At 35.9% G+C, this 27,473-nt stretch overlaps 2 protein-coding genes across 3 annotated transcripts; both read left to right on the forward strand.

Annotated features, from left to right (window-relative positions):
* The first annotated feature begins 64 nt into the window (after nucleotides 1-64).
* On the forward strand, nucleotides 65-16,074 carry LOC135689447 (putative thiopurine S-methyltransferase). Of its 2 annotated transcripts, XM_065206677.2 has the most exons (9): nucleotides 4,345-4,505; nucleotides 5,251-5,343; nucleotides 10,202-10,337; nucleotides 10,666-10,718; nucleotides 11,744-11,821; nucleotides 12,309-12,394; nucleotides 13,190-13,234; nucleotides 15,678-15,824; nucleotides 15,860-16,074. In XM_065206677.2, the coding sequence occupies exons 1-8, from the start codon at nucleotides 4,357-4,359 to the stop codon at nucleotides 15,791-15,793; spliced, it is 756 nt and encodes a 251-aa protein (XP_065062749.2). In that variant the 5' UTR covers nucleotides 4,345-4,356; the 3' UTR covers nucleotides 15,794-15,824; nucleotides 15,860-16,074. The 2 variants fall into 2 exon arrangements, 1 of the variants encoding a protein (XP_065062749.2); XR_016145327.1 differs by lacking the exons at nucleotides 10,202-10,337; nucleotides 10,666-10,718; nucleotides 11,744-11,821; ... (2 more) ...; nucleotides 15,678-15,824; nucleotides 15,860-16,074 and adding an exon at nucleotides 65-706 and having other exon boundaries at nucleotides 1,053-4,505.
* Nucleotides 16,075-18,861: 2,787 nt separating this feature from the next.
* Nucleotides 18,862-25,811, forward strand: LOC135689445 (uncharacterized). Its single transcript, XM_065206675.2, has 10 exons — nucleotides 18,862-19,259; nucleotides 20,418-20,580; nucleotides 20,875-20,944; nucleotides 21,126-21,288; nucleotides 22,181-22,316; nucleotides 23,081-23,242; nucleotides 23,463-23,566; nucleotides 24,166-24,364; nucleotides 24,875-24,946; nucleotides 25,588-25,811. Exons 1-10 carry the CDS (start codon nucleotides 19,153-19,155, stop codon nucleotides 25,741-25,743), a joined length of 1,332 nt encoding a protein of 443 aa, XP_065062747.2. The 5' UTR covers nucleotides 18,862-19,152; the 3' UTR covers nucleotides 25,744-25,811.
* The last annotated feature ends 1,662 nt before the right edge of the window (nucleotides 25,812-27,473 follow it).

Below are 27,473 nucleotides of genomic sequence, written 5' to 3' on the forward strand. Positions count from 1 at the left end.
TTTTCTGAGGACAGTTGCCTAATGATCGTATTGAGCGTTAAATTCGGATTTTGAACATAGAATGGTTCTGTTCCTACAATAGAAGCGTGTACTGCTCTACCTATACGGCACTGAACAGACTGGTAAAACAGTGTTCGCATTCATCATGACAGATTCAGAACAGACACTAGAAGATTAATATACCCCTTCCATGTGGGAAGTGAATTAAGGTTAGTGAACTTTCACGTACGGAAAGTGAATTTTGCATGATCTCAAAATATTACTATGTTAACTATATATTCAGCCTTTGACCGGCAAGAAAGGTTCTCTTTTCCCCTCGTATCATTATTTATTACCACCTGTTGTCGGTAATTTTGGTTTACCGAATCCTTTAATCCTGACCGGTTTGTTACGTTAACAATATCGATGTCCGGTACCAGTCGGTCAAAGTTTGATCTCTCAAGGGTCATCGCATTTGAAAACAGCAGCCTTTCTTTTGGAGCGAAATTTCAGCCTATGTTTGGAGAGAAAAGTTTCCGAGTTAATCATAATTGTGGTCAAGAATTATTTCAATCAACAAAAACTCATGTCACAGCAGAAAACAGTTGGGAAAAGTGAATATGACCTTTTTGCACATGGCAAATAATCAGAAGTATGCACCATAAAGTTGGAGTTTGTTTGGTTGGGCTTTGCTTTGCTGTTTCGATTGGTTTCTTATTGTTTACAGGTAAGCATAATTTATCACATAATAATACGAGCAGTTTCAACGCAACGGGCGTCATGTTTGGTAGGGTGTAACTGCTATGGGTGAATATTGGCCGGAAGGCATATATAATCAGCCTCCTTCTCGCTCTCACTTGTTGTGGCTAAATCATAGAAATGGGCTAAATCCTCGAAAGTATATTCTGCTTCCAAATTTAGGCCATCTATTTAATGTAATCTAACCTCACCTCGTCATTGAACTGTCTACTCTAGATTTTTTTAAAGCTTCCTCCGATGCATCTTTGAACAAATTTCCCCATACTCATGCCGTTCATTTAACACTTAATCATTTGTATTCACTTTCATTCCAGACCCGACAAAACTGCAAAACACAAAAGCACAGCCAGTAGAGGAAACTAAGCATGAAACAACAGACTCTTTGCGTAATAAGACGCGCCCTCGAAAACAAGTGAAGAATTCTCAGTGTTTCAAGGACCGATTCGCGGACATCCTTCTTGTGATTATCTACAACCATCCTTTGTATGACAGTGCTGATCTACTGAGAGAATTTTACCAGCCAGCATTTCCAAATATCTATTTCTGTGGTGAGATAGCCAATACAACTTTCAACGTGCATGCTTCGCAAATAAACAAAGGTATATACGGATATAAATGCCTTGCTGATGCTATCGAAACAAACCCGCATTTTTCAGGATATCTTTATATCAATGATGACGTCATTGTTAATTATTGGAACCTCGTTAAGGCCCGGTTCAACTTTAGCCACGTTGGAGTATCATCTAACCAGTTTGGAAAAGTTGACATAAAAGAGGCCATGCCAACGAATTGGTACTGGTGGATATCACCGTATGGTTTCTCAAACTGCCAGAAATCTATAAAAGAAATCAGTTTATTGAAAAAGCATTCTCTATTTTATAAAAACGCTGTCGATATGTTTGATATAAACGGAAAGGGCGAGAACTATTGCCATAATGGCAGGTCTGATATTGTTTACATCCCCCGTCAAGTTTCCATGGCATTTTATGAACTTTCCAACATTTTCTACAAGCACCACGTGTTCCTAGAGATCGCGATTCCAACGATTCTTAGATATTTGAGCAAAGAGAAAGAGATATCAACATTGCATGGAATGTATTTGCCGGGAGACGTGCGAAAGAAAGATCCGAGAGTAACGGACAGTAGATATTTCTGGACTACATACCTAAAAAGAGAGTCGTTATGGTTCATCCACCCTTTTAAGCTACATCATTACGAGGATCATAACAGAGACCTCAACATAGAGCTGATGGAGAGGATAATGATTCGCAAAAGTACGGAGCTCACAAGATGCTAATGGAACTGTCAAAATTATCTAATTTCTCATGATTCCACTAGGATTCAAGGAATCTGCTAGGACACAACATGCTCGTTGTTGGTTATCTATCATCCAAGATTTAACAATATTCGTTAATATTTACCAAACGTACAATCTGTTTGCATTGCATTGCGTTAATAACAATCTTTTGATGGCGTAAAATTTAAAAATGACTTTGAAAAAAAGCAAACATTTTTAAACATGCTACAATTTACCCAACCGTTTTTGGAAATTATCTACATAAGCATGAAAAACCGCTTTTGCAGACAGAAGGAGTTCGTTTTCACCTTAGGACTCCATTGGTAACATTCTCTATAGGAAAGCGGCACTGATTGGTCAACCTATACAGTCATGTGTTCGTGTTTCTGATTGGCCTATTTTGATCCACAACTGGGTATAAATATTTCCTAGCCAAAACTTTCGATCTATGTTCTGACGTTTTATACTCTGTGAGTTTGTCAGACGAAAAGCTTAAATATGTTTCAAAATATTTGCTTTTTTCAAACCCAATACGTTTATAATACATAATTCAACCTGAAGGTAAATTTGATTCGCCTTCCTTTTGAGTCATTTAGCAAAAATACAAGCCTTTTTTAACAAAAGGCCCTTTAATTGCGTTGGAACTTTTACTCTGTATGGAAAAAATTTACACAAATAATATCAGTGAGATTTGGGTGGGCAACTGCCTCTCTCGTCTGGTTAGCCTATTGGTGCATAAAGGTGCATTTAATGTTACACAGAATTTGCAACTTGTGAATTTCATTTCACTATGTAACAATTTAACCCAGTTTTATAAAAGCAGCAGACTGGCCCTTCACTGCCAGGGGACATTGGGACTCTAGTAATAGCCATCTACTGTAGCATCCTTCTTGTCATTTGCTGCTTCGTACGTCCAATTGTCTTACTTCCAAAAGCCTATATTTAAATCAATTTTATGTTGTCCTCGTGCTTTTGATTACCAACAGATTTAAGGTATAAGTATTTATTCGTGTGCTTTAGGTACAAAATGGAAAGATACTCTTTCAATTAGAAAAAGTCGCATACTCTTGTTTATAGTTTCCTTGGAGACAGTCTGTAACGAGAGCATTATTCTCTATTGTTTTCGTAGCTATAGTAATTAAAAATGAAGAACGTTTAGATAGAAAAGAGGAAATAAGGCTGAATCAACAAAAAATCATGCCAGACATCACATCAGCTGCAAATCTTTATAGGGAGCAACTGCATTTTTATTGTTTTTCAGAAGCTTTTGATGATAATATATGAGTTTTAAGTCAAGTTAGGATCATGCAAGATAAATAGAAAGGTTATCAATCCATACTTATTTGCTGCTATTACTCTGAAATCTTATATTATTTTTTACTTTATTCTGACGTTTTATACTCTGGGGAGTTCCAGACGGAAAAACTTTCATTATGCGGCAAAATGTGGGCTTTTTTCAAAGCCACTTTTAAAATTCGTTTAAAAAAATAGTTCTTTGCCGTCCAGAGATGCTGCGTTTGTAAATCATCAAATCTAAGGGCAGATAAAACTTTTTTCACCAACTTTGTTGGCAAATGGGATTGCACATCCCTTTTGAGCACAATAGTAGACGACGGGCCTGATTGCCTTGCACATTATTCGATTTGTATTTGGCTACATATATTTGAAAAGCTATATTAGTTAAAGCTGACCACTACAGAAACATCAAAGAAATTTTGATTAAAATTGTCATTGAAGCATTGATCTGATAAACATTGATAGAAGAGAAATTTGATATCAAGCTAAAAAACTGAAAATGTTGCTGTACGGAAAATTTCACGACCATTCTCGATACTAAGTACCGTTCTTCTTATCGTGTTTCTCCAATTTCTTCAGTTTTTAGACAAGTCGTTAAAACAGGAATCCTATGCCAAGACAATTGCACCTTTGAAGGTTGGCGAAGCCATCCCTCCACCTGCTTTATGGGAGAATGAGCAATGAAGTGATTTCCTTACTACAGAGTGATTCGATAGCAGTTGAATTGTTGCCTTCCAAGAACAGCTCACTTCATTGCATTCTTTGGTCGTTTGCCCATTTACCAAACGTTTCTCTGAAAGAAAATTTATTTATATATTTGCTACGCCATTTCCTGTAAAAGGTCCAGACCCCTGACCAGACCCCTGACCTAAAAGTAAAGGTATCGTTAGAGGTAGGACTTTCACCTCATTAGATATTTCCATCTCTTTGTTTCGCCGACCGTCCAGCGCCCCCAGAATTTTCGTCATTGTAGCCTCGATGCCAAACATTGCAGAATATGCTGAGTCATGATTCTTTGCTTGCATATGAGAGGCTGCTTTTACAAGTTTTTGTCGGGGGCTTTGGGGTTAGCAATGGATTCTGCTAGTGTACAGAACAGTGATTTGTCATTAGATCGTTGGAAAAATAGTTGGAAAGATGGGAGAGCACCATGGCATGAAGGATCTGTTAATTCGTAAGTAAAAATAGTTTTCGCTTTTGGCTTTGAAGGTGGACGGTAAATTTGATGAAGGAAAGGCCGGTAATTTGATGAGGTGCTTGCCTCTTCTTGCAGCAATAGTATTTTGTTATCAATTTATTTATACAATACAGCAATTGAAATGGATTATTGAAATGGTAGGATTATTTTATCGAGAAAAGCAAAGCCTATCTCAAGCTTTAAAGCTGGTAAGAATAAAACCACGCAAAACAATTTATATTATACGAAAGATAGGCCAAAAATAAAGCAAATAACATGGTATTCAATTCAATTTTATTCGTATACTACAGAAGAAGAGTACAATATTAATACTTTAATAAAAGTATGGACATATCTAGCTTGGGCTTTTAATAAAGATATAATTGAAAACATATCAGTAAGTACAATAACAGAAGCAATGTTGGTACAGGGTATATACCTAAGTATATACTATCAAGTACTTGATGCCAGGGTGGAATCCACGTTGACCTCACGCCGGTATTGGCCAGTAAATTATCAAAGTGTGCCAAAAGTTCTACATCTTAAGGCTTATGCCAAAAAGTTGTTTGATACAATTCAACAAGAGCACCTGAACCTATTATTATCATCAACCATTGTTCATATTAACTGGAAACTTTTTTTGTACCTACTCACATTCAATATTGATAAAGCACTAACCTTCATTTGAAAAATGTTTTGTGGTATTTACGTCTGTTGATAAGAATATTTCTTCTTTTTTCAGAACTCTTGAGAAGTTTTTTCATTTGGTAGAAGGAGACAAGAAAGGCTTAAGAATTCTGTTTCCACTTTGTGGGAAGTCATTTGATATGAAATGGTATGTATCATTTTTTATTCAAGTGTCTATTCATTGTCTTTGAGTAATTTTTAGATGCTGTCTCAAATGCTTAGCAAAATGATGTTGGTATTAGTTTCAAATTTTAGCCCTACTACACATTGGTTGAAAAAGTATTTTAGCCCTACTACACAATGTTTCTATCTAGCACCAGGCCAGGCCATTTGTATTTTTATAGGTGAGCTGTGAATCGCTCCCCTCATTTACTGAGGCGAGCCAAATCAGTAACACATAGAATGTACTTTAAAGACAATCGACAGATGACTTAAGCCCCTTTAGTATCTGTTGGTTGCCTTTAATAGCCTCAGTCAGGAGTATGCTGTTTTACTTCTTTCAATTTGTATTTGCTTTAACCGTGACTTAAGCACCCCTTTTACTTAAAGTATTTAGAAGAACTGAATCTTTCAGTTTCATGTCAAGCTGGCACAACACAAAAACAACGTTTCTCTTTGTAGTCCACAATTTGTAATTCTGACTACTTTGGTATATCGAACGCACCACACCTAAATCCCCAGCAGATAACACAGCAAGAAACAACACAGGTTCTGAGGTGATGTGTTAAACGTGGTTCGCTAAAGAAAAATGTTAGCAATTAACATACATGAAGATTATAAGTTGAGAATACGACAAGAAGCTTAATATTACAATATAATGAAAAAAGGAATAATTATAAAAGGTTAATTAATGTTAGCAGAAGATAGAACTACGTAGAAACCCAACTAGACTACAAAATGTTAAGTATGAGCTACTTATAAATAAAGTGAAAGATAACTACATAATAATACACACAACTTACAATCTATTAGTCCTCGTAGCCATAAAAATTTTGCACGACGGCCAAACACAGCATGTAGAAACTACCAGGCCAAAAATTGCATGTAAACGATAGAAAAACTGCCCCCAACACAGCGCAACGCAAGGCGAGTAAATAACCACCAAAAACATGGGGTGCAAATCCTTTATAGCTACCGGAAGTAAACAAGGAAAAGCAAGAACACGCAAAAATGGAAATACCAAATATGGGCTAATGAAACGTATACTAAGAGGCGTAAAGAAAACAATGCAATGTAAAAATGAAGCTAGATGAAAATAGCTTAAACTACAACGAGCAAGGGCTATTCGCACTAACACTCTTGCCAAACAGTCTTTTTGTTGTACAGAATTTGAAAATGGCTTGGAAAAACAAATTTTGAAAAAACCTAAGTTATACGTCTAGCACTCTTCAGAGTATAAAACGTCAGAACATAGATGGAAAACTCTGGAAAATACCCAGTTTTGGATCGAAATAGGCCAATCAGAAAACGCGAGCATGTTACTGTTGAGGTTGTCCAATCGGTGCCGCTTTCCTATTGAAAATGTTACCAACGGAGTCCAAAGGTGAAAACAAACACCTTCTGTCTACACAAAAGCGGTCTGTCATGTTTATATAGTAAATAGATTCACAAACTGCTAGATGGAACGATGATCATGGTTTGCCAATAAGGCGAAACATGTCGCCGTTATAGTTTTTCACCCAATCTGGGTTTTTCAGTAAATGCCGCTGGATAATGGAATTCCATGTTTTGCTTGTCGTTTTTGACCTGCAAGAAAGAGTTGCCTGTTTTCTTTGAGGGATAGTTTTGTTTCTATTGCTGGAAGGGACCTGGTGTTTTATTATATCCCCCAATCTACAGTTCCTACCAATTTCTTCAACTTTCCTTCCAAAAATATGCCTGTTTTATTAAGATTGAATGGTTCTAATCGCTACAAACGTACCTTCACTTAACTATCCTTTTCCAAATAGATCGAGGTTCATGCCTATCATAACAATATCCGCCCAACAAGCAAAAAGTTATTTGCAAAAAATGCAATGACGGGAGAAATCGCTGTTACAAAAATAAACCAATTAACCCTTCTACCTTTTCAGGGTTCTCTGAATAGGAAAAGGGCAAATGAATGGAAATTTTAGGGGAGCGATTCTCCCTTCATGTTCTGTTTAGGAGAGCAATTCATAGCTCGCCTCAGGTTGCGAGGGGAGCATGGAGGCGAGCGTGAGCTATCGCTCGCCTCAAACCGCCAGGCCTGTAGAAATGTCCTGGTCCTTCCTCTCGATCTGAACACACCTCATGATTTCTAAGCCTGAAATAACAGAGAGCTGGCGACTCTCCTCACTCTGGGTGAGAGTTGGGTCTTGTCAGGGACTCAAACCATGGACCCTCAGGTCCGAGCGACCCTAAGCACTGAGCTATCCTCACACCTAGGACATTTCATGCAATAACTTTTGAAAGACTTTTTAGAAGCCTTTTATCATTAAACAAGTGCAGCAGCCATTTCCGCCAAAACAAAATATTGTTGATGGTTTGAAGCTTTTTATGTTTGTAAAAGAATTTAAAAACATTGAGCTATAAAATTATTTGGCTCTGAATCACAAGCATCAAGGTCTTCAAAATTAAGGGCTAACTGAAACAATGTAACCCTAACAAATTGTTTTCTGAAAAAGTAAAAGGAATATATAGTTTGTAAAATTGCATCAATTGTTGGCTGCTCAATAAGTGCAGTTTTTGGCGTGTAAAGTTTTTCTGTGCAAGAACTGTAAAAAAATGTCCAGAGTTGGCAAACCAAAGAAGTTTGCAACCCCGAAAGATGAAAAGGACTCATACTGCTAAGTATTAGGTTTGAATCATTTTGGGATATTATAATGAGATGTAAAAAGAAGCTAAATTTAGGTATATTAGCAAAAAATACAGTTTCAAAAATCTTAAACTTTGCAAATTTTTCAGCATATGAAAAAATGCTCTCCCACAACAAATATTATTCAAGTTTTTTGGGCATTATTGCTGTCATGTGACAATGCCATTATTTTGCCATACAACTCTTCTGCATATTTTCCTATTTATGGTTATGATTTAAAGATGAAGCCTTTTTTCAGGTTTTAATCACATTTAGGGTTATTTAGGCCTATTTCGATAATGACTGAGTATATCCGAAAAAGTTTCTCTCCCAAACAGTTGCAAAGCGTGACACAATTATTTAATCAAAGGAGTCCCATTACCTTTTTATCAAAGTGTAGTTTTTTATGTGGAAAATAAACAGATGTATTATATTCCCTAGAAAGACTGGAAGATAAAGGTACACACTGCTTACTTTTTTAAGAAAATTTGAAATTGATCTGATATAGAGGTGGACTTATTTTTAAGCATGCCCAATTATGATTCAGACCTGGCCATTTGAGGTGGGTGAATCGCCCGCACGCACTGCCACGCTTGCCTCGGGTTGTCGAGGCATGCTATCCATCGCTCGCCTCAATTTCAGTTCACACGTTAACTGCTTGCCTGGGTCTTCCTTTCATTTCTCAACACTTCTTACTAAATAAAACTAAAAAATTGATAGGACCACGATCCCTTATGTTTTGACTTCAAAATAACATTAATCACCTTTCAATCTCTCAGGAAGTCATCTACTCCGGTAAAATAGGTTATCTACTTGAAAAGTCATGCAAAAAACAAAAGGAGAATTATTAAATGCAATAGGAAAGAGAATCCTTTGAATGGTTTCATTTTCACCTGAATGCAATTTGGAGGGTCAATTGAAATGTCATTTGACAGGGTTGCCTTCAAGGTATTATACTTCTAACACATGAAACCCAAATCGTTACAACATGGTGAGTAACCAGAAAGGATCTACTGTTGTGATAAGAACTTTCGAAAAATACGACAAAGAAACTTTTTTTTGGAAGAAAAATTAGTGCAAACTTGGCGCTAAATATCTTTAAGTAATTTATGAACAGCTGTGGTTTCTTATAACTGGCTATAATGTTAATTAAAGTAAACAGGAGATCCCCCACTGATGAATATAGCTTTTTAAGGACTGGTACGAAACTGTCATCTCTCAAAATCTTAAAATTTCCAGCACTAGCTGAATTTACAAGTTTTGCTTAATAAAATACGTGTATGTTTCTGTGACAACTTGGAAATAACAAGCCTTCAAATTTTTTGAACATCAAAATGACAGTTTTCAAATGAAGCGCATTTTTGCCTTAACTGGCTTAACAGGATTATATTTGTGCTTTCAAAGTGGTCTGTAGTCTTCATGCCGGCCTGGCCATTTGAGGAGAGCCATCTTTTTCACCACTCCGAGCTCTCCCCAAATTCCAGTGAGGATTGCTCTCCTAAAATTGTTTTGAAAATTGAATTGGCTCTCCTTGAAATCAATTTTTCCGTTGCTTCTATTCTTATAGCTCACCTGAAAACTACTATGTAGGAAAGCTGTTTACTGCTCCCCTGGTAAAAGTCCAGGCTTATGTCCAGTCCTGATTCATGTTGCTTATTTGCACTTACTCGTTGGATTTTGTTCCATTTCTGTCTTGGTTATTTTGAATGGTGCTTTTTGAAAAGTACCTAAAACTTTCTTTGTGTATCAATGTAAACTTGGAGTTCTTAAGAGACAGATGCATTTTGATATGTTTTGAAACGATAAAGAAAGTGAATGGGGCTGAAGTTGGTAGATCTAATTGCGATTTCTTCATATCTGGCTTTCTTATTGTGTCATCCTCCTCAATTATCAGCAAGGTGTTTGAGATTTAAAAGCATAATTCAAAGGTGCTCATTGCTTTAACACAAAATGTGAGCAAATAAACAAAAAATCTATTGGTTGAGCCATGTAAATGATACTAATGTGCAATCTTTCCTAAAAGAGCTAGAGACAAATATGTTTCCAGATTCATTTGTGTATTAAGAAGGTTGAAAGGATATTACTCTTGATAAAAATAATGATATCAATTATCAAGTGCTTTGATGCATAAAGTGCACATACTGCCCCTTATCCAGTTTAGATGAAGACAAAGCATGCCTTGCTCTTTTAGGACTGCAGACCGAGGACATGTTGTTGTTGGTGTAGAGGGATCAGACATAGGAGCTAAAGAATTCTTTAAAGAACACAACATTGAGTACAAGATGGATGCAATCAACATGGCCCCAAGAGGAGCATTAATTTTTTCTGTACGTTGACATTTATGCTAAACTTACAGATGCATTTTTTTGTGAATCCCATCAAGGTTTCTCCTTCTTACAATAACACATGAGGGCTTATCATCAAGCAGGAAAACAATATGATTCACAGAATTCATGTTTCTTTTCTGTTTCCACCTCAAAAATATCAGAGTTTTGAGGTAAAGTTTCTGGGTCATGATGAAATGGCTCTATTGTACTGGTAGCTTTCTTTAGTGCATTCTAGCTCATAACATTTGAAAAGCTCCATTTATGCATAGTTTTCTAGCCTTGTAGCTATTATTTCAAGCAATTTTGATCAGAAATTTTTTTATTTCAGTCTCTTGATGAAAAAATAAGAATCTTTGTCTGTGACATGTTTGATTTCAGAAGGTGAGAATTTACTGCATTTTACAGAACATTCTCGTACCAGCATTTACAAATTTATAGAGGCACAAATGGATTTGAGGTAAAAAAATGGTGTACGTCCAGGCTCAATTCTCAGTCCTCTGCTATTCGGGAAATTTTTTAAAATTATGATTATGATCATAATGCAAGAGAAGAAGGAGCACTCTAATAAAAGAAAATGCTATTTTGGAAATTAAAAATTTGTAAAAATATGACAAGATAACTAATTTCTTCTATTAATGTTCTTCCTTTGTACAGTATTGTATTACAGCGGGGAAGGGTAAATTGGTTTAAGTTAAATTGTGATTTATTTTCATATGTTTACTTTTTAAAATCAGTTTTACAATTGATTGTCCATTGTTGCATGATATTGTTCCTACCTGTCAGATGATGGACAAAAAATTCATAAGGTCTTGCAAATGGTGTAAGACAAAAATGCAAGTGGAGGTTCCTGTAAAAAGGGGTTAAAGTAGACCAAGGCATCTTACGGCCTGTAGGCCACAACAACCCCTTTGGACGCACCTTTTAGACCTGCTTTAGTGTGACTAATATAAACATGAACTTTTGTTGGAGAATTTCCCAATTGACCTACAATACAATATCATATATTCATACAATTTTTTTATGTAATGTCTTTATCCTTTTGACAGCCAGTAGCAGCTAGAATATGGAATATTTGTTTCCTTTTAACATTGGGAGAAAATGAATTGCACTGGATAAAGTTGTTAGTTTGGCCAAGACAGTTCATGCTTCTCATGTGGCTCATTTTAGAATAAGTTGCCCACCTCTGTTAAAAAAAATGCTGTGTTTTTTTGTGTTTGTGTAGATTAAATTCAACAAAAATTGTAAATCCTTTTTATGAAAATGTTTATTTTTGTAACAGTTTTTGTCTGTATTTACTTAAGTCAGTTTCTATAGGTGAATTTGAAAGCTATTTACAGATCCAGTCTTATTGACTTTATTTGTTAAAATTTGCTTCAAATGGTTAATATCAACTATGTACTGTTTAGCACGGTTGCTGGTGGAGAATTTGATGGTGTCTTTGACAGAGGTGCTCTAGTGGCTATCAACCCAAAAGATAGACCAAGGTATTTATAAACATTACTTTTTCAGTTTGATTATCATATTTTAGATAGCCTTTCAGAATTAATAAAAAACAACTTAAGGAAGGGTTGTTAGGGAACTTGCAATGTTTCGAAAGGAAAGTTATTGTCACCTCTGTAAGGCTCAAATGTTAACTATATGAATTTTGTGCTACCATAAACTCTGCAGTGCTATTTTCCAACCTTTTTGATAGAAACTTATTTACAATTTTCTGTTAAAACTTACTTCATTTGGCTACAGCGTGTTGTTGCATGCCCTTCATGTCGCTAGGCTTACCAGAAGGTCTCTTTCCCAAATATGCTGTCATATGCAAAGAAGAAATATTATATGCTTTATTAAATAGAATGTGTTGATACATTTAAGTATTTGGCAATTTCGCCAATTTAATATTGATGACAGTCTTTAAATACAAATATGACTTTTCTGATTTGACCTATATTAGTATTGTGTTTTTTTCAAATAATTTTATAGGTATGCCGAGTTAATGGGTAGGCTTGTTGCACCTGGAGGAAAAATATTGGCTGAGTGTCTAGAATATGATCCATCACTTTATGGTGGTATGCCAGAATTATTTCTTCCATCATACTTTAACTCTTTAAATAGTTAATAGTTTTATATGGAAATATTGATGATTTTTCTACTCTATTTGTGACATTGCTTTTTAAAAGCATATATAGCTGTTTGAAGCGGGGAGGTTGGGGGCTGGATCCCTGAATAATTGTCATGTTTTATAATATCTTCTTTGCAATAGTCTACTGTACGGGGAGCAATACAAAAGGCAGCCCCTACAAAAAAATGAATTTTATTCTGACTTCACTGTATAGATGTAATGATACACTTTATTGTGGTATGCCAGAATTGTATATTCCTTATGTGACGCTTTTATTCCTAATTAGTAGTTTGTTGTGCAAATACACCTAATAGACAATTGCTTCCATTTTTTGTGATTTTTTTTCTTAAAAGCATATATATGTAGATGTTATGAACAAAGAGTTGTCCTTTGGTTATCCACTAGTAGCTTTGAACAGGCGCTTACATTTCGCAGCAGTGTGAGAAATCCGTGGTATACGAGCTATTCTTTGAGTCCTATTTTGATTTCCCTGTTATTGCTATACAATGTGTCATATTTTTGCTTATGTTAGCTAATATTCTAGGAGCCCAATGCATTAGCAAGTCAACATGCTCTTTCATTAGCTTTTTACTGGCTATGTTGTTTCAATAGCTTTTTTCTGATTGGCTCTTATACGTCACTAGTGTTTCAATTTTATGACATCATTTTGCAATTTTGTTGAAAAGTGATTGTCATCCTCCAATGAAAGCAGTTAACAGCTTCATGTTTAAATTTTCCTCAGGTCCACCGCACCATGTTCCAGAACATCATATCAAAGAAATATATGGTATGTATGATCACTAGTTCATTTCTTAAGCCAGGCACAGCTGCATTAGAATAAACATTATTTTGAGGAATGTGCTATAAGACACAGAAGCATTTATAGATAACATTGACGCCGCAAATCATTTGTAAAATTTTTGTTGGGTATAGTCAAACTAGCTCCATTTCCATTTTTGAAACCGAATGATTGGAAAGGTTTAATGAAGACTGATTCACTTACAGGCAATCAACAGATACAAAAGTGGTAAAGCAATCTCTCAATCAACATTAGCCAATCAATAAGCGTTGAGTGAAATCACACTCACTGATTCGTCAATTCTTGTCTGAAAGATGGCTCAAGCCTCTTTAGTATCTGTTGATTACCTTTAACTAATACACATTTTTATTCCAAACGTTTTCAAAAGTTAGCATCCTTTTTTAACCTATTTTTAGCGGTTGTAATGAACCGAATTTTGTTAGCAGAGATATGGATCGCTTCCATGATGGCAACCAAATATGTCATTTATCTAAATCATATCTTTAGGTTGAGGGCTGCAGAGGCTTTTACACTGAATATGATGCCCCCAGGTCCATACGCTTGTGCACATGAACTTGATGTTGAGAGTTTTTGAGCCAAGGCTATCACATAACTAATTTTAGTTTGCTCAGTGATATCTATAATCAATCTTTTGGTGGTACAAAGCTTGAAAATAGCTTTGAAAAAAGCAAACAAAAGCTTTTCGTCTGACACTCTTCAGAGTTTAAACCGTCAGAACATCGATCGAAAATTCTACGCTAGGAAATATATACGATCGTCCAGGGGCGTCGTGACGAATGAATTCTAGAGGGGGCCAGAAAGAACAATTTTCCGACAAAATTTCTTGATTTATTTGAAATAGAAGCATTCCATGTAAGTGTAAAGGTTGGTGTGGCAGAAAAACTCATAACTTTTGACTTAGCTGGAAAGAAATTTAAAATGCACTTTTATCTTGTCTCTGTTTCTTCATACATACAGTGAACGCCCCTGACATCGGTAGATTAGGAAAAGGGTAGAATGAAAATTTTTTTATGATCTAATGCTTCAAATTCGTCGAAATCGCATTATTTGCCAAATTTGCCTGGCGAAATCGCATTATTTGAAGCAAGTTTTAATGATAATCTTATTCTCAAATTGAATATCCACTGAGGGAAATCGATGGTTTTGATCGACTTCTACCTTGTTTTACCTTACGCAACATAACTGCAAAAATTTTCAAATCTGGGACACAATCTGGTGATAGGCACAAAATTGGTACTGTCCTGGTCTTCAATATCAAATAAAGATATAATTTATACCAATTTTGACCAATTTCCAAAACCAAAATTGGCCCTTGATGTTTCGGATTTTGACTGACAAAATCCGAACAGCAAATCCTGAAAAATCATGTTGTTTTGTGGAAATCTAGTATTTTCTTTGCAAAAGTGAATTGCCTCTCGAATTTACCGTTTGTACTTTAGTCCAAGAAATTTATGTTGCTAAGAGTTTGAAAATTACCTACAGCTCAAGTTTGAGAATTTTCCGACAAAACAGTGATTTTTCCGCAAATCCATCAAATTTTGAGAGCAGAGGGGGTCATGACCCCCGTGCCACCACGAAAAGCTCTAGTTTACCCAAATGTTTTTTTTCAAAGCCATTATCTATAATAGACAGTTATTTGTTCGCTAACTTGTTTTGCTATGCAAACTTAACTTGATTTTAAAAGGAGTTCGGCTTTTCGTACATTTTTATCTTATATAGCAGTGAGGCAGTATATATGTATGCTACGCTTGAGGCGCAAGCGTAAAAAATTTGTAGGCAAATTCTAAGAATAAATACGTTGCAATAAACGGCTTCTATTTCTGCTCATGAGCAGCATGCAGGGTACTCCAGCGCAGACATACCAATTGACTATTTCTCCACATCCCTCTCTAAAAGACCTTCCACATCACTCTTGTTGTCCGTCTAAAATAAGAAAAACATGCGATGCTGCAGCTTCAGTACAGCTCGAGAGAATCTTCTAAGAGAAGTGAGAATTTTCTGGACTGGAGCTTGGGTGATGTGGAAGGCCACTTTCGCGTGGGTGATAATTTTTCCCTTGCTTCCCCTCATTTTCCAACCTGTGTCGGAGCCTCTGGGGCAGAGAATAGACACCTTGACTGATTAGAATTAAGAACAAATAGTTTTTTATCATAATCAAAGTTTATTATCACGATTATCATTATCGCAATTACCACAATGCTGTATCATTAATTAAGAAGCTGAATTTACGGTTTGATTCATTCAACATTACCGTATATTGTATGTTACCGCATCCCTAAGTTCTGCGCTCACGCTACGCCACTGTTATATTATTTACCACAATTATTGATACGAAACCAAACATCTAAGGATTTTTATCTTTTGTTTCATACAGAAAATAAGTAACTGGAGATGTATTTTTCTGTTTTAGGACAAAACTTTAATGTTGAGCAAGTCGAAAAGGTTGTTGGCACAAAACCATCTTTCAAATCAAGATTCAACCTTGACCATGTACATGTTTGTAGCTATGTGATGACCCGAAAGTAACTCTGAACTGACCTCTGAATATGTAAGCATTAAAATTTGCCCTATGAATATATAGACAGTTGCTTAAATATGTCAAATCACACTTTTGAAACGGATACTTTTATATTGCTGAATCTCAAAGGAACTCATATGGATTCGGATATCCTTGTATGTATTAAGTGATATTCTAATCAGACCTTCCTAAAAGCTTTTTGTGCCTGCGAGCACAAACTGTTTTGCAGAATTATTCGTTCTTTGCTACATAAATCACTTTTAAAGGCAGTAAAGCCTACTTTTGCAGATGTCTACAAATTCTCTGAATTTGAAACCAAGTTCATTGTCAGATACACTTGAGATAATAATCTTTAATCATTATTCATCTTTATCCATCAACGCAATTTGTTTGAAGTTTTTGACAAATGAATATCCTTCAAGGCCGGCAACTACAGCATGGGAAGCATTGCTTTCCTTAACTTTGAGTGGACCTGATTGTATCGACTGAAGGCCTTATGATCTTCAAAGTTTACTCGTTGTTCCCACTGTAAACATTGTGTGATAAATCATCTTTAGGCCTTTTCACAAATTTTGTCAAAAACTGTATGGCTTTCGAAATTTACAGTGTCTTCGTGTTTATAAGTCTGATTCATTTCACCCCACCTCATTGTTTCATCCTCGCTTTACCTTGTCGCATTTCATTACCCACGGTATGTGCTTCTAGGCTTCAAATCTCTGGTGTGATTGCCTTATCCATCTTTTTTTCCGAGTACCTTAATCATTTTATTCAAAAAAAGAAAAACATTTAATAATGCTAACATGGTGAAATTTGTAGCTGAATTGTTTCTCTAAATTCTTAACCAATTGGAAACTTTGAAAAAGGTCGCTTTTCAGATGTTCCTGCAGGTGTAATTTGATCGGCGTCGTTTGCTTGCAAGCCTTTATTTAATGGTTTGTATTAATGGAGGTCTGTTTTTAGTTTTGTTTTTAAAAGGGCACAAGTAGGACCGTGAAAATAGCACAGGTGCAAGAATAGTACTGCAATTCTGAATTTTGTTGTAAACTATGCCTGATAACTAACTTGATCGTTCTCAAAAAATTGAAGACGATGAACTTTATGTTAATCGTCTCGGTGAGGTTTCTTTTACGAATGACATCACTAGTCTAGAATTACAGAGAGGAAACGATTCCCATCAGTCATGGCAAGGACTCGAACCCCTGAACTGTGGATCTTTAGTTCTTGGACCTAACCACTGAGCCATCCTCCCACCTGATGATCGCATTAATTATAATGATAACAACTACCTTAGGGTTAGATTTAGTTTTAAGCTTGGAGTCACTTCTTGGAACTCTTCTGTTCTATATGCTAATTATTTACCGCTCTGTCGATATGGCATTAATCCTGTGATAGTTTTTTTTCTGAGGTACCAGTAAACAATCGTTTAAGAATGTACGGTGTGCTTTATGATTGCATTAGGCGCTAGACATGGGCATTGAGTGCTATGACTGCGTTAGACCATTTTGAACCGTCCTGTTCTACGTACAACTGTCTATCTAACATCGAATACGCTGCAACAGATTGATAAAATTAAACTTGTCTTAAGAATCTCTTCTTTTATTTAACACTTGCAATTAATGCTAGCTGTAATTGCTTGGGTATTGGGATATGATAAATCAACAATTATTTTAGACTTTCAAAGTATTTTTAAATTCTTTAATTACTAAGATTCTCTGATATCTAAGATTCGAAGAAAGCATAACTAGCATGCAAATATGTAATAAGTAAATGTGCATGTGTGTCGCCCCATTTTTTTCAGATCAGTTTGAATCCAAGTTATAAAAGGCCTTATTTGAGCCCAAAGCCAGTGAGTGTCGGTCCTAAGTTAGGTTATATTTTACATCGTTTACCAATGCAAATCTTCTTTAATTGAACAAAGTTATTCAATGATTATCTTTAATTGCTGTTAATGTAAAGTTGATCAGTGAACCGCTGAAGTAAAGAACAGCAATGGATCAAGGACACTACATTTCGGAACAACATAGAATGTCCTAAAAATTTATCTTAAAAAGTGATGGTCTGAGAGAGTCAGTACCCCCAGAATGCTCTATTTTCGCAGGTTCAGTGAACAAAGTATATTTCTTTACAATCTGCGTAAAATCTTTCGTTATCAAAATAAAGGTGTGACCAGAATTCATAGTTTGCGTGACTATGTTGGTCGGTAGAAGTGAGGAAAATGTTGTAGTGTACTGGATGCAAGACTAGGAAATACCAAAGGGAGATTAATCGAGCTAATTGCAAAACTCAGTCACTAATTCTTGGTTGGCATAATAATGATGATACCCGCTGGGATGGGACCCAGTTTTCTGGTCTAAATATTTTTCGCTTGTCAAACTAGGTTATCAATATTTTTTCATCGCACTTGAAACCTAAGGACAGCATCAGGACAGAGTCGAAATCGTGAGTAATACTCATTATTGGGTCTTTGTACATTATCCAAAAGATAGACTTTTGGTCTATTCCCTATTATCTCCAACTTACTTTACTTGATATGTGTACGAGTTTTTGTGCTGGTACCACCGTCGTGGCCTACTCTAGTGTCTCTAATAGAAGGGGGGGGGGGTAATAGAAGTGGGGATGTTCATTCCGGCAAATTTTCAATAGAAGGGGGTGCTAATAGAAGGGGGTGCTCATGTCGACCAGTTTTCAATAGAAGATGGGTGCAAATAGAAGGGGGTGTTCATGTCGGCCAATTTTCAATAAAATGTCAGCAGATTTCAATAGCAAAGGGGAGCTAATAGGATGTTGATGTTGATAAATCTTTTAATTAAAATGCAGTGTCTTAGGAGGATTCCCCTCAATTTACGCGTTTCCTTCTCACAGACAGGAGCCTACTCTTTTTTAAAATATCACATCGCTTTTTTATTCAATTTTCTGCGTGTTCTGGTCATGAAAGATTGGTAACATTTAATTTAAGGAGGGTTGCTAATAAGCAACGGGGGAGGGCTAATTCTTCTGAAATTAATACAGGGGGGCGTCTATTAGAGACACTAGAGTAGGTCTATACTCTTTCTAAACACTGCGCACTGGCATAAGAAAACTCCGCAGGCGGAATTTGTTGTTTCCAAGCAACAGCCAGCACAAGATGTCAGCGAGTTAAAAGTCAGTTAAAGTCGAAAGTAAAGTATAAGTTGGAACGAACTGAGAAATATACGATAAAATTATAAGTTTTGCACAAAATTCAACTACTACATTGCAATATTTCGGGGCCAGTGCTATGTGACCAAGCCACCAGTGCCATCTGCCGCGAAAAAAGCATCCAGGATTTAGGCCTAGATCAAACATCTTTCAATGAACCTACGCAGTAAGTCTTGTTTAAAAGTTAGTTATGAGTAAGTCAAGAGGAGAGAGAGGAAAAACTCCTGCCCAGCTCCAGCCACCAACCGTTTCAATTTCCAATGACGTTGTTCCAGGAAGATTTACAGAGACAGATTGGTAAGTTTACAATGAATGCTGTTCTAAAAACGACACATTCTTCTAGTTTTGCTATCTTAACTACCGAAATAAATACCAGTTTAAGATGTAAAGTTAAAGATTGTTAATAGTGTGTTTTAAATTCAATAACTTATAAATTGGGATCAAGGATATTACTTACACCATAACATGTTAAGCAAAGATGTCTGAAACAATACACATACAATCAGAGTTTCCTTGAGGATAGAAACCGTGTGTGTTATGCAGGAGTTGCCAAGCAAGGACTTGTTTCTAATCTGCTGCCAGACTGGAAACTGGAAACTGGAAACTAAGATTGAGTAAACTTGTCTGCACAATAAACAAAGTTTTTAGTCTGGATCTGCTGTACCTTCCCGGGACTGACCATAGTTATTTGTTTCTTCAAATCTTGGCATAAAGATTTTTACGAAATGCTGGCATAAAACCTCTTACCCCTGGTTGGAAAAATTGTATGATTTTGGTGATGTGCACACCGGCCTACAACAGCTGCAACCTGGAAGCAGAAGCATTTGAGCTACAATCAAGGATGCCCTTTATATATACATAATTATAATATAATACACATGACTTCATTGAAATTGAGGTAACGAGAAGTCCGAGGTGCAGGAACAAGAAGTCCAGCATAGCTATGAGCCTATGCAATTTTTTCAGCCTGGCCCTTACTTGCTAGCAGCATGCTGACAAGTTTGTGTTCTATAGAAAAAGCATATTTTTCATATAGAGACTCCTATGCAGTTTCCCAGACCCCTGACCTGAAACTTTGTTTCTTGCACATACAAGTTCATTTTGAAAATACAAAACTGTGTTCTTGAGACTGCAGAAATTTGCTGCGTTTGTGCAGGGCCCACATCATTTGATCTTACCAAAGTTAAAAACAATGAGCATGACCTGATTGATACTGACATTGTCAAATGTTATTGCCCCCAATGGTTATGGCATATGGGTGAATTTTACACAAAATTGTGTTCGGGTGTCTATTTTCAAATGTTAAGGAATTTTGCATGGCCAATTTGCAAAAGTGTGGGAATGAGAAATTTTTTATGAAAGCAATATATTGCTGGCATGCAACAAAGTTTCAGTCTGGGCCAAATTTCTATACAATTAAATATGTTGAGAATCTTTGATTGATTGATTTTGCAGGACCAATATCCTTGATGAAGAGACAACTGAGGATTTTGTTTCTGATATTCTGCAAGAAGTTGTCTCTGATTCATTGGATCAAATATATTACAAAATCATTGGAGAGAGGATCATTCCCTACACTGTTGATGTTGCCAAAAATCTCTTGCTAGAAGTGATTGAGGTAAGTTCTATCTATCTCAACAAAATAGGGACACTGCTTTATTTATAAATTATGTAAATTGAATTGTCAGAGAATGTTAAAAGCTTTTTTCCCCTCAGCAGATTTCTTGAAAATTACTTCTGCTTCTTCAATAAGTATGAAAATTTTGTATTGCTGGCTTATCATAACAGAGTAATCTAATATTTAATATCTGCAAAATTTAATATGTCAATATTTTCTGCATTTTTGTTTTTTGTTGGACATGCTACATTCAATGAATTATTTTAATCAATGAAACCTTTATTCCATTTTCAGTGGCAGTTTTTGGTCAAGGACCCTGGTGAAACAGGGGTAGAAGAAGACAAAACATGGCTGGCTGATGAAGGTATCTGAAGCATTACCTTATGCATCCTACCAATGATTACCCTAGTTATAAAATAAAGATCAAACATTATCACTCTTTATAACAATTTTCATGCCTCCAAGCAAAATGTTCCATATTTTGTACTAAAGATTGATATATTTCTTAATGTACAATTTTGTCACTCTGTGTGTAATTCTTGCAGAGCCAGAACCATCAGTGACTGATAGTTGGGCTCAAGGTATTGTTCCTGTTGTAACATATCAAAGCCAAACAGAAAATGTATTGGAAAAACAAGAGGAAGAAGAAACCATTGCAAGCGATCTTGATAAAAAGGAGGAATCATCAGAAGATTTTGAACCACAAAGGTTGGTATTACTGGTACATATGATTTAAAGACCATTATTACTGAGCAATATCTTTCATTTTTAGTGTTTTTATGCAATCCAAACATGATGGTAGTTCTAAATATTGTTGGGTTGGGTGTGCTGAATATTGAAGGCAATCAAAAGAGTTGTTTTGTTAAGAAGGCATCGCATTGCCATACTTTCCTCTTGCATATCTGAGCATCTTTGTAAACATGATTTTACTTTACTATAGTTTGCTCAAGAATATACTTGTTTGCACTGACAAAACTGCAGGAATTTCATCTTGTTTTTCTTCTTTCCAAAGATCCCTCAGCAAATAGATTTTTACTTAATGTATAAGTGGAACCTGCATATAAATGGACCGTTAGTTTTTAGTTGAAAATACACAATGTTTAGCAGTTAACCCAGAAAATGTTACAGTCAACCATCCAAAACTTACTCTCATTTATTGCCAACACTCAATGTTTAATTAAGAAAATTGATAAAAACAATTTGGTAGGGTTTTAATTTAATTTTGTCAATATTTTCCAACAGTCTCTTATTAACTTTTTGCTCACACTAAAATTTAGTGCTGCAGCTGAAAAATAATTTTGATTCTGAAACCATAGTTTACAGTCTCCTATCAAAGTTGTTCAAATGGAAATCCTTTTTGTTCAAAACAGAAATCTTTTTCTGCATAAATTTCTTGTGAATGCAAAGCAAGTTATCTCAAAAACATATGGTTGGCGCATAAGTCAAGATGGTCTTTTCACATGTATTTTATGGACATAGAAACTTAACTAAAATGCCAAAAAATACAGTATAGAATCCATACAAGCTTTCTAAGATTAAAGTTGATAAAAAGTATTTAAAACCATTTTTTCAACTTTGAGAAAATCATTGTTTTCTTCAGCATGGAGCTTTCTGTGGTGAATACAACTGACAGTTTGCAAACAGATGAATCTTCAAATGTGGATAAAAACACAAAAACTGAAATAGAAGCAGGTGACCACATCAAGGTCATCCCAAAACCACCAACAAAGCCCCAGGTATGTTCTAGAGATATAAAATGACGTTTTTATGCTTGGCTTTGAAGTTCAAGTATAGGCTTTCAGTTTTTTGAGGGCAAGTGGCAAATAGGTCAACTTCAGTTCCTCGAAATAATTCCTCGAATTAAATTCATTACATAGAATTTCCTCAGGACTGCTATGCTTACTGTAATTTACTGAATAGAAGCCTCTCTTGAGTAAAATCTGCCCTGGCATCAAAGCTGCAGCAATCAATGCAAAAGAATAATGAAAAGCCACTTTTCAATACAAGATTCCCAAGAAAATCAGATCTGAGGATAAAAAATTTTTTTTCCTAAATATTGAAAATAGCAAGGTAGAGCAGAAACATTCCATACTAGTATGATATGTTTCGGTGCTATCTTCAAATTTTTCATTAAATGCTTGTTTAGTTTATATTACCTAGTCTTAGAATTAGGCCCTTTTAAATAGGGGAAATTCGCCAAGCAATTTAGGCAGAATTTTGTGATGGACCCAATTACATGTCTCTTCTGACAATTCCTATAACTCGGAATGAGTTTAAACAGCAGCTTTCTGTGGTGAATACAACTGATAGTTTGCACACAGATGGTGCTATCCAAGGATATTGGAAAACTGTCAAGAAACACTATACAGTTCATCTATACAATTTACCCCTCTGTCTCAGTTTATCTTGTTTTTGCCACATGTGGTAGCAGGGTTGTAGGAATGTTCCTGTATTTTATTTTTGCAGTCAAAATCATAATCAAATCTTGCTTAAATTTCAGCAAGATGTAAATAAACCATTTAAACCATACAGAGGCAAAGTGCCATCTTTTCGTACAATTACAATGACACCGATCATGGACGACAAGCGAAAAGATGAAACGGCGAATCAAGCTAATCGAGATCCAAATATGGCTGTTACTTCCTCTGAATCTGTTAGTAAGGTATGTACCAAAATTTGACTTTATCAACCCATGTTAAACTTGTATTTTTGACTATGAGATCATTTCAGGAATTCATTTCGAATAAACTGTTCCGGGCATATTGAGATATGTAATTGTTCATATACAGCTATGATCAATATATCGACTGATTTTTTATTAAGTTATATACAGAAATTTAGCATCTTTGAATATAAATTCAATTATTTTAATCGTTTTCTAGAACCAACATGGTAGACCCCTTGGAACGAGGGACGTTACATATGATCATAAAGGAGATGTCATTCATGTTAAAAAACTCAATGTCGATAAACTTCCGTCTCATCGGTAGGGAATTTTATTTTGGCGGGGGTTTTTCGCGCTTGCTTTATTGACTGAATTTTGAAAAAGATAAGCCTGAATTTTTAGAAGCCTAAATATTTTATCCACGAATCTTGCCGACCTAAAACATAATCGTCCCAAGATCGACCACGGAACTCTTCCATTTGCGATACGTAGTGCAATGCTTTTTATCTATCTGTACTTTATTATTTGATGTAGATACCGATGCCCTAATGTATTTCGGGGCTGCTTCTACGTTTGGTCTTCAGGGTTAATAGGCTCGGGAATGTTGCAATTGACATGAAGATGTAAGCACGTGACGCTAGAAGGCTCCCTGATCCTTGGGAGAGAGATCATTGAGAGATACAAATAGGAATGATACTCAAGAGTGGATGTGAAAAGGACTCCAACTGTTTATTTTCAATTGCTTACTTTTTGCATCCACTGCTTTTGCAATAGTAGAGTATGTTTTCACGAAAAACATTTCTTGGCATCTATTTTCTTCGTGTATCGTTTCATCCGAAGATATATTTTTCACAGAAGTGAAAATTCTCTTTATCAAGATACATATGATTCTCAAATAAACTATAATTATACTTTTGCAGAGTAAAAACGCGATTCGCAGTTGTGGACCCCCTGGAAGAAGAATACAAAGCTAAGGCTGCCAATAAAAAACAAAGATACAACTTCTTTAGACAAGGGGCAAAAGGCAGAGAAGAGAATTCTACTGATGTAATTGTTGAAAACAGAAGCAAAGCAAAGGAAATGGAAACAAAATTAGTCTCACCACTACCGCCTCCGTTGGTAAGTCTCCTAATCTAGTAGTGATATCATAAATACGTACTTTTAGAGTGTTTTAACCTAGAAAAAAAGGTTTGAAGCAACACCCTGAAATCGGTTTTATTTTTGCTACAATTTTGCAAAAATTTTTGCCAAATAAATTCACTGTTTAGTTAAGGTTGAGACAGATTGGTACAAGTTCGAAAATTTGTTTAACAGGCCAAAAAATAATTAATTTTTGGTAAATTTACTTCTTTCAGTAAGCACAATACTTGAAAAATATTAATTATAAATTTGAAACCGGGTAAAAATCATGATTTCAATAGCTGAAACTTCCTGTTCATTTTAAATTAAAGTTAGTGACGATCATTACTGATAAAGTTTCTTGACTTCGTGAGTTTTTTTTTAATTTCCTCATCGTGTTTATCGTCTTGCACGATCACCTCCCCCCCCCCCCGGGATCTGGGGCCTTGCCTACTTTTGCTTTAACTCAATTTTCGTTATTTCTAAAGCAAGCTCATTCCTGAATTATAGGTGGACACCATTGATGTCTCTCCTGGTGTGGTCATCAAAGAAAAGGGAGTGATAAAACGAGGCCTCAGACAGGTATCTTATTAAATCCTCTAGCAGTTCTTAAATTTCAGAATGAAATCTTTCACTCGCCGTCGCAATATATTGCCCGCGCATTCAAGTTTTCCATCCACGCGCTTTTGCACATTGGACTTGCAAAATCCCGAGTTGATAACATTCTGCATTATTAACGCTACAAATTTCTTAATGTGCGTGATTTCAGGCGCGCAGTAGCATATTTTCAAAATGAACTTGTCCTTGCAAGAAACAAAGTTTCCAGTGTGGTTCCAATTACTCGATGGCTTGCCTGTCGTCTTCATAAGAGGCAACGCAACTGCAGTCTAAACCATTCCGCCTTTTTGCTAATAACTGAGATGTATGACAATGTGTTTTACTTGTAAAAGGCTGCTACAGCGAGTTGAATCTTTGCTGGAAAATATCAAGGGTTATATCAAACTTCAGGAACCAGCTCTTTTTGTTGATTTTTAGTGCAAGAATCGATTCATCACTTTCCCTTTTTAAAACATACCCCTGGTTCCTGATTACTTCAGATGCGGGGGCGAAATAACACCGATTTACGTGTGTTTGTTCATTCTCGTCGTGTTGCGAGGTTACTTATTTACTACATTCCTAACAAGGTTGTTTTGTTACTATTACAGATCTCTAATCTTTTCTAGCCTCTCAATCAGTACTATTCAAAAGACGCCAGTTTCCTTGAGCCACTTGGAAGCAGTGTGCCTGGGAACACCAAAGATCTGCGAGCGGAAACAACGATTAAAGTCGGACCAATAAACAAAAGCAGACCATTACCAGCCATTGCAACTCGAGATTAACAACACCATTTTGCTTTTTAGCATTTGTACATATGAATATATTGGAAAACTTTTTAGATGCATATCAATTTTGGTATAGCTTTCTCTTGTATTGGTTCTACGGAATCTTTACCGGAAGGTTCTGTTTGGAAATTCTGGCTTCAATTCTGACATGAAAGGCCATGTAGTTTTTAGTTGTTATTTCTCATTGCATCGCTGCAAATGCGCTAGTAATTTAGAATGAAATCGCTGACGTCAGTCCAATCTCAGGCAGTCCCCGCTGGGAGCCGAACTGCACTCTTTTTTTATAAGAACCAGTAAATTTAAGTTCAGGCTGACTGTTCTTAATTTTTCCGAAAATCTGAGGCTGGATTTTTCTTGATTTGTTCTTAAATTAAGAGGGTGTAAGCAGTGCTATTGCTGGCTTTTTCGCTCTAAGGATTTGTTCAGGCCTCATTTGCCAACAAAGTGTGTGAGACAGCCTTAATTTGCTGACAAATTTTAATATTCCCTGAAAAAGCACCCACACATCGCTAAAAATCCTTGATTTTGAGAAAAAACGTTGTTCAAAATTGCATTTTGCAGAAGCTCAGCCTCAGCTTGTTCTTAATTTGTTCTTACCTTTTGACCAGTTTTGAGGCTCGTGTTCTTATAAAATTGTTCTTATAAAAAAGAGTGTATAGTTGTTTATTCCAACTCATGGCAGGATGGGAAAGACTATGGTCAACCCGCAGACTTGTCTCTGTAAAAGTGGCGCATTTTATCCCATGTTTGAACTGAGAATCTGTTTGTTTTCCATGTTTCGTTGATTACAAATCTGTCTTTCTGTGTAATACATGTCAATTAAGACTCATCATCAATTTGAGATCTTGACGACTTAGGTTCTTTTTGAAATTTCCTTTTTTAAATTGCTCTAATGATCCTTGGAAAATGTTTTTGCGTACTCTAACAGGATTTGTAAACCATAAGAAGAGATATAAATTCTTCGCAGTACTATCTCCTGACTTTTTCATGTTCGTAGCCCCTATTAAATATATGTTAATTACTCCATAATTTGTTGTTTTTTACATCCAAATCGAAATAAACAGAAGACGTATTCTTTCACTTTAAAGAGGGTCCTTCAGCGCCTGTGAACCTAAGCCAAGCAAGACATTTTTTTCAATCTTTAGGAACATCTGCATTTTCGGAGAGGCTTTGATAGTCTCTCTCTAGTCTTTCAGTCTCTTTTCAGTGAACATACATAGGAAAACATAGGAAACATGATTAACATTTACTTGGCATGCATCATTTCAGGAAAAAGGTTTTCCTTGTGAGAAGGACCGCGCCAAGAAAGGGACCTGGGGACCATGACCAACCCACGTTTTAGTACGAACATCAAACCATTAAAAGTTACTAGCCTCTTTCTTACAGTTATTGATTATTGGCAGTTGGTGGCATTACCACTTCTTGAATTATCTATTTGCATCGGTAGTGGGCTCTGTCAGAACCAAATGGCCTGATTTTTGTGTAAGGATTAAAAAAACTGTTTATGCTACAGTTTTTTGTAGCTTCAGTTGTACAATCAAGAAACCTCTTTTGTAGTGCTTGATCTCTCAAAGTTTAAGTAACTCTTTGGCATTCTTAAAATTGACATTCTATGTTTTGTTGTATCCATCAGGATCAAAGTTGCATCCTTGGAAGAGATAAGGATGCCCTGGACACCAAATAAATTCGAGCGAGACCCTCCTCCGCTTGCCGCTCCTATCTTTAAT

The sequence above is a fragment of the Rhopilema esculentum genome, chromosome 5, assembly GCF_057945365.1.
Source record: "Rhopilema esculentum isolate cy_ngs chromosome 5, ASM5794536v1, whole genome shotgun sequence".
Lineage (NCBI taxonomy): Eukaryota > Metazoa > Cnidaria > Scyphozoa > Rhizostomeae > Rhizostomatidae > Rhopilema > Rhopilema esculentum.

Excerpts from the sequence above, each read along its gene's own strand:
- LOC135689445 (XM_065206675.2), top strand. The coding sequence starts at position 19,153 with ATGAGTAAGTCAAGAGGAGAGAGAGGAAAAACTCCTGCCCAGCTCCAG. Across the intron at positions 21,289-22,180 it reads GAAGATTTTGAACCACAAAG|CATGGAGCTTTCTGTGGTGA; the intron begins GTTGGTATTACT and ends TGTTTTCTTCAG. Across the intron at positions 24,947-25,587 it reads TAAAACGAGGCCTCAGACAG|CCTCTCAATCAGTACTATTC; the intron begins GTATCTTATTAA and ends AATCTTTTCTAG.
- LOC135689447 (XM_065206677.2), top strand. The coding sequence starts at position 4,357 with ATGAGAGGCTGCTTTTACAAGTTTTTGTCGGGGGCTTTGGGGTTAGCA. Across the intron at positions 10,338-10,665 it reads GAGGAGCATTAATTTTTTCT|TCTCTTGATGAAAAAATAAG; the intron begins GTACGTTGACAT and ends TTTTTATTTCAG. Across the intron at positions 11,822-12,308 it reads AACCCAAAAGATAGACCAAG|GTATGCCGAGTTAATGGGTA; the intron begins GTATTTATAAAC and ends ATAATTTTATAG.